This window comes from Bufo gargarizans, chromosome 3, assembly GCF_014858855.1.
Source record: "Bufo gargarizans isolate SCDJY-AF-19 chromosome 3, ASM1485885v1, whole genome shotgun sequence".
NCBI classification, from domain to species: Eukaryota; Metazoa; Chordata; class Amphibia; order Anura; family Bufonidae; genus Bufo; species Bufo gargarizans.
Window position 1 is genome coordinate 373,240,892 of NC_058082.1, and position 14,297 is coordinate 373,255,188.

The 14,297-nt window shown below is 42.3% G+C and overlaps 1 protein-coding gene across 4 annotated transcripts in view; it reads right to left on the reverse strand.

Moving 5' to 3' along the window:
• Positions 1-11,874: 11,874 nt before the first annotated feature.
• Positions 11,875-14,297, reverse strand: part of SYNRG (synergin gamma) — a 208,515-nt gene continuing 206,092 nt past the window's right edge. For all 4 annotated transcript variants that reach the window (XM_044288118.1, XM_044288119.1, XM_044288117.1 and 1 more), the window contains one exon: positions 11,875-13,687. In XM_044288118.1, the coding sequence (XP_044144053.1) occupies positions 13,556-13,687 (132 nt within the window). In that variant the 3' untranslated portion in view covers positions 11,875-13,555. The remainder of the gene's footprint in view (positions 13,688-14,297) is intronic.

Consider the following 14,297-nt stretch of genomic DNA (forward strand, 5'->3'; position numbering starts at 1 on the left):
GTTAAGAGGAGACTTTGTGGATCAGGCCTTCATAGTAGAATATATGCTAGGAAACCACTGCTAAGGACAGGCAACAAGCAGAAGAGACTTGTTTGGGCTAAAGAACACAAGGAATGGACATTAGACCAGTGGAAATCTGTGCTTTGGTCTGATGCAGTGGCGTTGCTATGGCTGGTGTCACCCGGTGCAGTAGAAAATGGTGTCACCCCCCCTGGGTGACACCCGACAGTGGAGGCTATATGTGTATAACATAAACATATTTCATATGAACTTACAATTACTTGGCTTGCCCCTTGGGGATCTCGGACGCCACTTCCACACTTTGGCCGGGGGCTCGGCGGAGCTGATGTGTTTTATCCTAATGAGAAAGATTTCATAATAAGTATTTGGAGAAGGGGCAGAGGGATAGCAGAGCAGAGAGAGGCTTGTGCTGCTACTAGGGGGTCATACCATGGGGGAGTAATAACGCCCACCATAATGCCCCCCCAGTAGAATTAATTTTCCTTATAATGTGTCAGTGTAAAAAATACCCCCCTGTAATGCCCCCAGTTGAGCTAATGTCCCCATAGTGCCTCCATAATGTGCCAGTATAAAATACCCCTATATAGTGACCCCAGTAAATGCCCCCATAGTGCTCTTCTCCCCCCTAGTGCCCCCCATAATGTACCAGTATAAAATGCCCGATATATAGTGCGCCAGTAGATGCCCTCAGTGTCCCCCATAATTTGTAAGCATAAAATACCCCTTCTCAGTGCCCCCGTAGTAGTCCTCTCCCCCCTTCCCCATAGTACCAACCACAATGTGTCCAGGTATAAAATGCCCCTATAGAGAGCCCCCATATAAAATAACCGTTCTTTGTGGCCTCAGTAGATGCCCCTATAGTGCCACCAATAATGTGCCAGTAAGAAGTGCCCCATAGATGTCCCCCAATAATGTGCCAGTGAAATGTGCCCTCATAGATGCCCCTTAATCATGTGCCAGTAGCCTAAGCCCCCCCATCAACATGTGCCAGTAGCCATAGGAGCCCCCCCATCATGTGCCAGTAGCCATAGGGCCCCCCTATCATGTGCCAGTAGCTATAGGGCCCCCCTATCATGTGCCAGTAGCCATAGGGCCCCCTTATCATGTGCCAGTAGCCATCAGTATTGTACAGAAAAAAACACTTACCTCCTTGGCAGCGATGCGATGCAGGCCTCTTCTGGCCTGTGTCCCGCGCTGTGTACGGCTCAGGGCTCAGGCGGCGCGATGACGTCATCGCGCCGCCTGCGCCGGCCTCTGATAGCAGGGCTCCAGACAAAAAAAAAATACCTAGTAGCCATTGGCTCCTGAACTGAAAAATTTAGGAGCCAAATTAAATTTTTAGTTGCCAAATCGAAACCGAATGAAAATGTTGGTATCGTGACAACGCTACGCCGATCAGATCGGCGTAGGGTTTTATCAATACCAAAATTTTGATTCGCTTTCGTCACCATAAAAAAGTATTGCGATACTCAATACCACGCAAAAAAGCCACGTGCATTTCGCATTTTATGAAACGTTTGGCCCATAATAGAACAGTCCTATCCTATTTTTTGGGGTGACAAGGTGACTAAAAAATGGCGAATGCCATTTTTTAAATAATTTAATAGTTTGGACTTTTCGGATGCAGCGCTATGTAATATATTTATTTATTGTATATATTTTTTATATGTAAAATTGGGAAAGGGGGGATTTAAACTTAATATTTTAGAGTACTTTCACACTAGCGTTTTTCTTTTCCGGCATAGAGTTCCGTCACAGGGGCTCTATGCCGGAAAAGAACTGATCCGTCATATCCCCATGCATTCTGAATGGAGTAATCCGTCCAGGATGCATCAGGATGTCTTCAGTTCAGTCATTTTGACTGATCAGGCAAAAGAGAAAACCGCACAATGATACGGTTCTATCTCCGTCGAAAAAAACTGAAGACTTGCCTGAATGCCGGATCCGGCATTTTTCCCCATAGGAACGTATTAGTGCCAGATCCGGCATTCAAAATACCGGAATGCAGGATCCGTCCTTCCGGTCTGCGCATGCCGGTAAAAATGTGTAAAAGGATACAAGACGGATCCGTCTGTCTGCATGACTAGCTGAGAGATGGATTCATTCTTGCAATGCATTTGTGAGATGGATCCGCATCTGGATGCATCTCATAAATGCTTTCAGTCACATCAAGATCGGCGGATCTGGCAGGCAGTTCTGACAACAGAACTGCTTGCTGGATCACACTACCGCAAGTGTCAAAGTAGCCTTAGTGTTTGTATTTTATTTTTACTTACTATTAGCCCCCTTAGGGGCTGGAACCCTTGTCCTATTCACCCTTAGGCCCCTTTCACATGGGTGAGATTTCTGCGCGGGTGCAATGCGTGAGGTGAACGCATTGCACCCGCACTGAATCCGGACCCATTCACTTCTATGGGGCTGTGCAGATGAGCGGTGATTTTCACGCATCACTTGTGCGTTGCGTGAAAATCACAACATGCTCTATGTTGTGCGTTTTCATGCAACGCAGGCCCCATAGAAGTCAATGGGGCTGCGTGAAAATCGCATTGTATCTGCAAGCAAGTGTGGATGCGGTGCGATTTTCACGCTTGGTTGCTAAGATGAAAGTCTATTCACTGTGTTATTTTCCCTTATAACATGGTTATAAGGGAAAATAATAGCATTCTTTAATACAGAATGCTAAGTAGAAGGTCAATATAATAAACATTATATACACCCCAGTATAATAAACATTGAGTGCGCCCCCCAGTATAATAAACATTGAGTGCGCCCCCAGTATAATAAACATTGAGAGCGCCCCCCAGTATAATAAACATTGAGTGCGGCCCCCAGTATAATAAACATTGAGAGCGCCCCCCCAGTATAATAAACATTGAGTGCGCCCCCCCAGTATAATAAACATTGAGAGCGCCCCCCCAGTATAATAAACATTGAGAGCGCCCCCCCAGTATATAAACATTGAGAGCGCCCCCCCAGTATATCAAACATTGAGAGCGCCCCCCAAGTATAATAAACATTGAGAGCGCCCCCCAGTATAATAAACATTGAGTGCGCCCCCCAGTATAATAAACATTGAGTGCGCCCCCCCAGTATAATAAACATTGAGAGCGCCCCCCCAGTATATCATACATTGAGAGCGCCCCCCCAGTATATCAAACATTGAGAGCGCCCCCCAGTATAATAAACATTGAGAGCGCCCCCAGTATAATAAACATTGAGTGCCCCCCCAGTATAATAAACATTGAGTGCGCCCCCCAGTATAATGAACATTGAGAGCGCCCCCCCAGTATATCAAACATTGAGAGCGCCCCCCCAGTATATCAAACATTGAGCGCCCCCCCAGTATAATAAACATTGAGAGCGCCCCCAGTATAATAAACATTGAGTGCCCCCCCAGTATAATAAACATTGAGTGCGCCCCCCCAGTATAATAAACATTGAGAGCGCCCCCCCAGTATATCAAACATTGAGAGCGCCCCCCCAGTATATCAAACATTGAGAGCGCCCCCCCAGTAGAATAAACATTGAGAGCGCCCCCCCAGTATAATAAACATTGAGAGCGCCCCCAGTATAATAAACATAGAGTGCGCCCCCCCAGTATAATAAACATTGAGAGCGCCCCCCCAGTATATCAAACATTGAGAGCGCCCCCCCAGTATAATAAACATTGAGAGCGCCCCCAGTATAATAAACATTGAGTGCGCCCCCCAGTATAATAAACATTGAGTGCGCCCCCCCCCAGTATAATAAACATTGAGAGCGCCCCCCAGTATAATAAACATTGAGAGCGCCCCCCAGTATAATAAACATTGAGAGCGCCCCCCAGTATAATAAACATTGAGAGCGCCCCCCAGTATAATAAACATTGAGAGCGCCCCCCCAGTATAATAAACATTGAGAGCGCCCCCCCAGTATAATGTTAATACAAATGCAGGAGGCGGGTGCCGGAATGAAATAGCGGGGCTGCGATCAGCGGCAGTTAACCCCTCAGGTGCCGCTCCCTGTCATAGAGGTCGGGTGCCGGCTATTTGATTCCGGCACCCGCCTCCTGTATTTGTATTACAGGTCAGTTTTCTTCATTGGTGGCGCAGTGGCCACAGCCCCGCCCCTCCTTCTCCCATCCCTCTTCTCATTGACGGAGGCAGCGGCAGCAGCAGCACAGGGGGAGGGAGAGAGCCCCCCTTGCCTCTATGGAAGCGCCGGCCCTGCCTAAAGTTAGTTAGTTAGTCAAGGACTAGACTGAGTCAAGGAGAACTCCGGCGGCTGGCGGGTGACACCCCATCAGACGGGTGTCACCCGGTGCGGCCCGCACCCCCTCGCAACGCCACTGGTTTGATGAGTCCAAATTTGAGATCTTTGGTTCCAACCACCGTGTCTTTGTGCAACGCAGAAAAGGTGAACGGATGGACTCTACATGCCTGGTTCCCACCGTGAAGCATGGAGGAGGAGGTGTGATGGTGCTTTGCTGGTGACACTGTTGGGGATTTATTGAAAATTGAAGGCATACTGAACCAGCATGGCTACCACAACATCTTGCAGAGGCATGCTATTCCATCCGGTTTGCGTTTAGTTGGACCATCATTTATTTTTCAACAGGACAATGACCCCAAACGCACCTCCAGGCTGTGTAAGGGCTATTTGACCATGAAGGAGAGTGATGGGGTGCTGGACCAGATGACCTGGCCTCCACAGTCACCGGACCTCAACCCAATCGAGATGGTTTGGGGTGAGCTGGACCGCAGAGTGAAGGCAAAAGGGCCAGCAACTGCGAAGCATCTCTGGGAACTCCTTCAAGACTGTTGGAAGACCATTTCAGGTGACTACCTCTTGAAGCTCATCAAGAGAATGCCAAGAGTGTACAAAGCAGTAATCAAAGCAAAAGGTGGCTACTTTGAAGAACCTAGAATATGACATATTTTTTGTGGTTTTACACTTTTTTGTTATGTACATAATTCCACATGTGTTAATTCAAAGTTTTGATGCCTTTAGTGTGAATCTACAATTTTCATAGTCATGAAAATAAAGAAAACTCTTTGAATGAGAAAGTGTGTCCAAACTTTTGGTCTGTACTGTAAGTGGTAATTTTTTTCCCCTCTAATTAAATACTTACCTAGTAAGAAGATCCAGCAACGATCGTCTACGCTGCTTCTTCCACTGCTTGCGGCCGAGCATAGTCTGTTCCTCGGAGCACTCTGACATCATCGGCACAGTGGAGATGCCGCAGGGAGCGGTCCGGCAGTCACTGCGCCTGCGCCGAATACAGATGCACACGGCGCATGCGTGAGATTTCGGCCACGATGGAGGCTGGCAATCTAGAGGAGATGGGCGGGCTTGAGGGACGAGCTGGGCGGCAGACATGGTAAGTAGATGGACGCCCCCATAGCACCTAGAGGCTCATTTGCATAGCAATAAAAGTTTGTTTTTTAGGGTATGTATGTATTGGCGATTTCCCTTTGTCCCGAGAGATAATTGAATTACGCCTCTGTTGTCTCCAGGACAGAAGACATTGTGTATTCTCCTGCCTGTGATGATCACATTAACCCATTGTGTAAGGTAATTGTATCACAGGCAGAGGGGAGGATTTTGTGTGGGAGTGTTTTACTGTATTGTACGTGTTTATTGGTTGTTTTTACAAAACCCTGTGGGTGGTAACCTTGTTGGAAAATGTGTATAAGTCAATACTTGTGTGTTCAATAAAGAGTTTATGTTTTACTCTTCATCATGTTGAGGCTGGTGTTTGGGTAACTGATCGACACTGGGGATTGCTATATGCTGAAGATTTGCTATACTTCCCTGGCTATACTATTAGCTCTTGTAAGAGCTGTTCCTGCTCTCTGGATTTAGGAGAGGTTCACCGACTGGAGCCTTGTTGTAGGTCCAGGGTGGGTAGGAGACGGCGAGACCTCAACCAAGCTTCGGCGGTTTGTGGGGTCTGTGGCTTTATGGTTTCAAGTGGAGTGCTTGGAGTCCTCGGGAAGCACTAGGAGCATCCATCGACGGAGGTACCCGGAGTTCCGTTACACTCAAACTACAGGAGCCGCTATTTTTGGGCTCTTGTTCTGACTTATCAGAAGAATGGAAAAATAAACAGTGATGTCAATACAGCCTTACTGCTGATGCCCTCCACACTGTCACTTCTTAAACTTTGGGCTGCAGGGCAGTTAAGGCCACACCGCTACATTAGACCTGAAGCTAACATCTTCACAAATGACTGTAAACCTATTCACAATACCATTATAAAATTTGCAGATGTCACGACCGTGATAGGCTAATCTCCAACAATGATGAAACCTAGAGAGATGGAGTAAGAACAACAACCTCATACTCAATACCAAGAAAACAAAGGAGCTAATTCTGGATTTTAGGAAGAAGAAACAAAATGGACACCATCCCATTAGCATTAATGGTGGAAACGTGGAGATAGTTCAAAGTTTCAGATTCTTGGGAGTTCAAATTGAAATGGAGGAAATTCTTTCGATAGTCATGATAGACGTCGGTATGTAAACATGGGAATTGAGATTGAGGATCTCCCTGACGTCACTAATCTAGCTGAACTCTTAGAGGAGAATGTGCGAGTTCCAGGAGAGAGGCCATTTACTAATTTGCGACCACCATTATATTTGAATACCCCTATTAATGACAATACTCCATTAGATGTTTTTTTTTATAACCTACAAAGAAAAAATTAGCCCAACACAGTACCCATAAAATATAATAAAGCTTTATTGTGTATACAAATATAAAAAAAAGTTTTTATTAAAAATCACATGATGCATGGACAGGTGGCAGAAAAAAGCATCCTCCAGAGACCACATAACTTACAAATGGGGGTGTATATGGAAAGCTGTGTATATTATATTGTATGGTCTGGACTACACCCACTGGAATAGTACCCTGTAAACAACATAGCTACAAATAAATAGTTGGGGTCGCGCCCACCATTGACCACAATTTCAAATGGGTGAGTTTAAATATTGGTTGTTTTTATACTTTGGCCCAGATAAAGTTATTATAATTTATTCCTGGCACTATTTGTAGCTATGTTGTTTACATATGGCACTGGGAGCTACACAAACCAAACCAGTGTTTATGTAGATCACATTTTGAGGCCTTTCTTTTTTGCCCTGATTTTTACGGTGAGGATAACCCCAGACCATTCTAAAAGAAGCTTAACAACTCCCTAGGCTGTCATCAGAAGTCATTACTGAACCCTCAAAACAGGGCGGTTGCGAACGAACCAGTCCATATTGAGGCCACTTTCGATCCTGCCCATAGAGAGATACGAGATCTGTTGACCAACTACTGGGGGATACACTCCAACTTGACCTGGATGTGGGACACCTAGTCGGGCTTGGTCTGGGCATAACATCTTGCCGTAGTCGCAACCTTAGGGACAGGCTTGTCCGTAGTTTCTTTCAAATACCACAGCCATCTACCAGGCTTAGTCCGTCTATCAAAGGCATGATTTAGCTACTGGTGTTGAAGTCACTAAAGGTGATGCTGTAGCTAACATTTGCATAGCAGCTGCTGTAGCTGCAGCATGCTCCTCAGTCTCAGAATATAAATATACATACTCACCATTCATCTGTATCATGCTTTCGATATAATCTTTCCCTCCCATTTTCTCACACTAATATCCATGCCTCAGCTTTCTCTTTCACACCTTTCTTTGTTATCCACTTACCATTTCCATCTCTGAATTCCTTCCATTTAGTCAAATTTAAACATCTTCCCTTTGGCATTCTTTGTCAACTTCTCTATACCCTCTCGGAGATCTCTGCAGCGGTCATACCCCATTTTATTCACTTTTGGACCAGTGTGCACCCATGATAGTAATAGGAGTTGATGAAACTTCCAATATACAGAAGCCCCTCTGGCTTAAATGACTGCGCACACCTACACTCAGGAGCTCCTTTGTCTGACCTCATAGACAGTCTCACTCACAATCAATCTGGGGAGCCTGTATACAGGTCTTATACCATTTATGTGTTAACTAATGTACCATTAAACCATCAACATAACTTTACTTGCTTAAACCAGTCTTTGGCAAGTACTAGTACACTGATGAACAAAAAGGTTACATTATTTTGAACTTTTGACTTTCAGGCTCCATATGTGACCATTACAGCTTTAAACAGGAGACTACCACAATACTGGAGTTAACAAGTTGGCTCATCACAAAGTCCATCAGTTCTGGTGCAACAAACACGGCAGTGGAGGTGGCTTGTATGCTTCGTAATAGTGAGATCACAGATGTCCATGCAAGCACCGTGCAATGCACATTAGACAAGTCTGGAATGGTGGCCTGAAAAAAGGTAAAGTCTCAACATCAATATAGTCATAAGAAGCGTTGGCTCTAGTTTGCAAACAAGTATAAACAGTGGACAGTAGAGGATTGGAAACCGGTGCTTTGAAGCGATGAGACGAAAGTCAATAGATTGGGCTCTGAAGGGTGCAACTAGGTCTGGAAGAAATGAGATAAAAGGGGGCTAACGGATTGAGAAATTGAAGGTACTGTTAAGTGGAGGAATCCTGATGATATGGAGTTGTTTCATAGCCAAAGGCATGGGATACTTGACCAGGATTGATGGTGGGTCTCAATGTTGAGCTACATTTGAGTATCCTAGAAGATCAGTTACTTTGTACACTCGAGTACTGTGAGTACAAAAAAGGATGAAATAGTGGTCCAGCAGGACAAAGACAAAAAACATATGTCGAAATTGACGAAGAAATGGTTCAATGACAATGAAGTAGAGGTGGTGGATTGGTCCCCAGACCTCAACCCAAACACTTGTGGGTAGAGTTGAAAAAGCTGTATTCATACCCAAGTGAGTCGACCAGTATGCACCAACATTGGGAACGTGTAGAAAAGACCAGGGAACAGATTTCGGTTTAGACATGCTTGAATCTGATCAAGAGCACGCCCAGAAGGATTCGGGCAGTGTTGAAAGCCAAAGGTGGATTTAAAAATACTAGCAAAATAATAAAAATGAAAACTTTGAATTTTAGGAGAAAAACAGTAACAATGCTGTTACAATTTATGCATAAGATAGCCAAGAGGATTGTCTATAAAATGATGGTAGTCTCACATTCGAACCTGTAGTGGATGGTGAGATATGGAGTCTGAAAGTCAAAAGTAAAAAACATTGTTACCCTTTTGCTTGTCGGTGTATATAGCCAATGAAACACAGTTAGCACCCAATCAGAATACATAAACAATATTTAGTTTTTATTAAAAAAAAAATGTTATAAAGACTTTTCTGAATTCAGCAATATCACAGCTTCAGGGGGAAAAAACCCTCTTCCTTAATCTTCTAGTATTGCATTAATGACACCTATAATGATGACCCCATGACAGTGTAGTTTGGATAATGACTGTCCTCTAAAATTGCTCTTCCTTGGCTCAATCATTGCTTATGATAAAGATACTCAAAGGTAAATAAACACATATAATACACTGAGCAGTTTGCAGTTATAGAACAATTACTGTACCATACAGCAGTACAGTTAGTAAGTGTACTCTCAATAGTGCAGCGATACAAATCTACAAAATTCTGGGGGTTCAGACTACGGTGGTAATTGAGAAATCTGATGTGTACACCAGACACAATCTAACAGTTGCAATATTTATTTTAAGGGTGAATTACCAAATACAATGCAGAAAAAGCCTACTTAAATAAGTTTTTCTGAGATTAGGAGAAAAGGTGTACCAATTTTAAAAGTGTGGCCATAAATTGTTGATGTTTTATTCCCCAAATCAGAACACAAGGTCTGTCTAAACAAATCTAGGGAAGCAGAAGCAACTTCACACAGACAGCAGGTTACACATAAACACTTTACTGGCATTAGAGATTCCTCAGAGCCCCCTAGACCTGGTGGAGCCATTCGAAAGGTCCAGCATGTAGATAATACCATGACCTTTAGAAGGGGTCATGTATCAAAAACCAAAGATGAATAGTCAAATAAATAATGGACCTAATCCATAATTTGGCCATGTGCAGCTCACGATTGGAATTAGGCCATTCAGCGACATCACCTGTGTTAATGTCACCTCAATCAGGACTCTGCAAGGTGTGGTAATTAAAGAACGCACCCCGAACTGCCACTAACCCCTCCATGTTTAATATGCATGTGCATGGAACTTTATAATGGGTTGGGATGAAAGTAGCATGAAGTCACTATGATGCCTAAAAGAAAATATGTCTTAGCGGACAAATTCTGAGCCAATAACTGACTTTAGCCTATACACTAGCCTCTCCCTGACATTGGAGGCAGGGGGACTAGTGGTGGAATATGCTGGCCTTCTTAAGGTGCGCGTCTCTGTCGCAACTGGTCATCTCTTTAAGGGACAACTCGTTTGATGATCTGGCCAACTTTTCTGCTACCCCAAGGCAACCAGACTGTCTTGTAACATATAAAGTTCTGTTTCTTTTATCCTTTTTCTTCTCAATCTGTTATTTGTTCCATTGTATTTGTATGTCATTGTATCATTACCTTGTTTAATAAGAACCTTCTTGTGTCCTAAATGATTTCACATCACCACCATATTGTGCGGCATATGGTCTGAGCACTGACAGGCTGACCTCTGCAGCAATGCTGGCAGAACTCATACATCTATTTTGAAAAGACAACCTCTGAATAGGACGCTGAACACATGCACTCAACTAACTTGGTCGACCATAGTGAGGCCTGTTCTGAGTGGAACCGGTTTTGTTAAACCACTATATAGTGCTGCAACTCAGTTTCAGGGTGTTGGCAATCTTCTTATAGCCTAGTCCATCTTTATGTAGAGCAACAGTTCTTTTTTTCAGATCCTCAGAGAGTCCTTTGCCTTGAGATGCCATGTTGAACTTCCAGTGACCAGTATGAGAGTGTGTGATAGGGGTAACACCAAATTTAACATACCTGCTCCTCATTTATACCTGAGACCTTGTCACATTAAAAAGTCACATGACACAGGAGAGAAATGGCTAATTGGGCACAATTTTCACTTAGGGGTATACTCACTTTTGTTGCCAGCGGTTTAGACATGAATGGCTGTGTGTTGAGTTATTTTGAGGGCACACCAAAAGTACACTGTTATACAAGCTGTACACTGACCACTGTACATGTATCAAAGTTTCATACATTCAGTGTTGTCCCATGAAAAGAAGTAATACAATATTTACAAAAATGTGAGGGGTGTTCTCACTGTTGTGAGATACTGTATATATACACACATGTACACCAGGATACAGAAAATGCAACATTGCTCCAGGCTCGAACAATTTTCCCTTTGTATAAAAACAAAAAACAAAGCAAGACGTAGGGCTTAGCAGTGCGCCACACCAGGTTGACTAATGACAAGCAAATATGGTTTGCAATCTGATGCATTCTCATGATGCATTAAAAAAATTACATAAAATAAGGAGTTATCACTTTAAGCAAAACAAGATTTGTGAAATATACTGCAAAAAAATCTTACATGTAGATTTTGCAGCAAACTTCTCTTATTCCATAGCAATGGGTTGAATACATGGCTAAAAAAATATTCAACAGAGCATGTAGAGGATTTGAAAAATCTGCAATGTGCTCACAAATCTGCATAATTTTCACATTTCTAAAGAGGACCTGCAGACTGACAACAGCCTTGTACATGGCTGTTAATTTTCTGCTGATTCCTTCCATTTTTAAGTAGCAAACAACTGAGGGTTGAGGTTCCAGGGCTTACTGTAACTCAGGTTCTAAATCAGGTAACAGTGGGAGGGGTTTGCTATTGACGTAAGCTGTCTTGCAGTCAATACAGGTATGATCTAAGCTTTGTGGAGAAGGATAGGAATATGGATAATATTCTGGAAACACACAGAAGAATTATTCACATACTTTTCAGTCTTTATTGTAATATACAGCAAAAGACAGGACAGAATGAGAGCATAGAACAATCTGCTCAAAACTTACACAGCGAAGCAGATTTACTAATGAAAATGTGCATGCCACATTTGTTAAGTGTCTCACACATTTTATGCACTGAGCAGGACAATGGGTATAGACTATAATGTGACACGATGCCAAAATTATGACGAATTTCAGATGCAAAGTAAGCCAACTAATAGGTGGTGTCAACTTAGACTAAACAGTCTAAAGGAATGCCAAATTTAACATCCAGTATCAGCTACTGCAATAAATCTGCCACATCTTTAGACTATCTAGGCACATTGTCTAAACATTAGATAGAATTAGTAAATCTACCCCACTGTGATTTGACAAGTGCGGGGTATGATGAAATGTCATCTAAATAGATATATTATGAAATCAATCAGCATACCATTGCTTTGTCCTGTTGTTACTAAAAACAAATAGAAACATGTTAACTGGCATATAACTTAAAGGGTTATTTAAAAGGTTCCCCAAAGTAGGAATAGTCAAAATAATAACAGAACATATGTTCACCTATTTCAACCCCTGAGGCTTCCAGTGCCACTTCTCCAATCCTCCCCTACAGGCTTTATTTGGCTGCAGCATGTCCATATGCCCATGTGACTGCTGCAGGAAAATCACTGGCATCAACAATCAATTAGTTAATATCATGGCTGCAGCTAGATGCTAATTCCTGCTTCGTGGGAAATATTTTGTATAACTTGGACAACCCTTTAAATTATGGTTTATCTCATTTTGCTGCATAGTTGAACATAATATAGCGTTCACTGTACGTCACATTTCAAACTGGGAAGTACTTGACTGCAGTGTATTAAATGAGATTATTAAAAGGGATTGTCAGGCACTACTACTACTACTACTACTTTATCAAAGTCCGAGACCATCCAGAGACACTGACATAAAGTGACTATTAGGTACTTATTTTGTATTAAAACATTTAATAGAACCCCTTTAAAGAAGATTATATTAAAAGGGAAGCAAATTGCAATAAGTCTGTCAAACTATTGTACCAAATGGCAAACTAGGACTGTACTATCTGGCCGAAAGAATACAGCATACTCCGTTATTACTATGCTGTATTCATGAACCAGTCACTTCCCTTGGCTCCTTCTCCTCCCTCAACATGACTGATGGCCACATACAAATATGTACATGAAGCTTTTTATATTGTTCTGATGTGGATGGAAAGCCTCCTCATGCTTTGTCTCAACTTTACTTTTTGGATACAAACTGTAATGCAAAGCTGGTGATCTGGACAACACTTTAAATGCTTTTTTTCACCATAAGCCATTTTCATTTATTTTTATATAGAAATTTCTATAGGCTCCAAATTTCTCCAAGTTTACTTCATGTAACACAGCTTTACTACAGTGCAGTAGTCAAATAGTAGTGCATTGTTTTAAATAAATAAAATGACACATTTACAACGCAAGTATAATTCAGAAATAAAAGGAATGTATTGTGATGAAACTTGCAGTGAGGATTATGAGGCCTCTTTATGTTGCAGAATTTTGAATTCATTCTCTGTAGATAAATGTAGAATTGCTTACTTTCTAGAGATCTCACAAGATGGTCTGAAGTCATAACTGCAAGGTAGCCTTAAAACAGTCACTATAAATTACAATAAATCTGGCAATAAAAGACCAGGAGGTTTAGGTTCAACGCAGTTAATCCAGAAATTTGCACAGCTTGCATGATACTGGTGGCCTCCATATGAAAGTTTAAAATGATCCGTTTCTGAATTAAATGCCTGTGGAAACAAAGCACAAATCAAAACCGTGCAAAGTCATTTAAATAGGAATGTATAATCAGAAAATAACATTTAAAATCAGGTTTTTATGAAAAAAATTGTTTTATCCAAACTGAGAAAACTGACATATTGCAAATAAGCCACTGGGAGCTAACACACAAGACAAAAATCGCCCATAGTCTGAGGCATATTTATCAGTTTTGCTATGTAGATGGAACAGGGTCAGTAGAATTATCTCATTATCAATAGAGGGTGGGTATTTAATATACCATTTTATAAAGTAGAGATTAGGAAATTATACAGCTTTCATATATACATGTGTTTACAAATGGTCAACTAGATTTCTTATGCCAGCACGGCAGCCTGTGTCACAGTAGAATGATAAATTAGCCCTGTGTAGTCCTTTGTAATACATTCACAGAATATAACTAACTGAAAAGGATTAAACCTGGTGTCAGTAATGTAACACACTTAAACACACACCATGGCACACCTGGCATTCAGTTAGTACCAGAGTTTCATAGCATACCTATGCTTTGTCAATTTATAGGTCATACTCTTGGGAAAAGACAATAGAACTAATAGTCAAATGCTGGTGGTTTATTTGCAT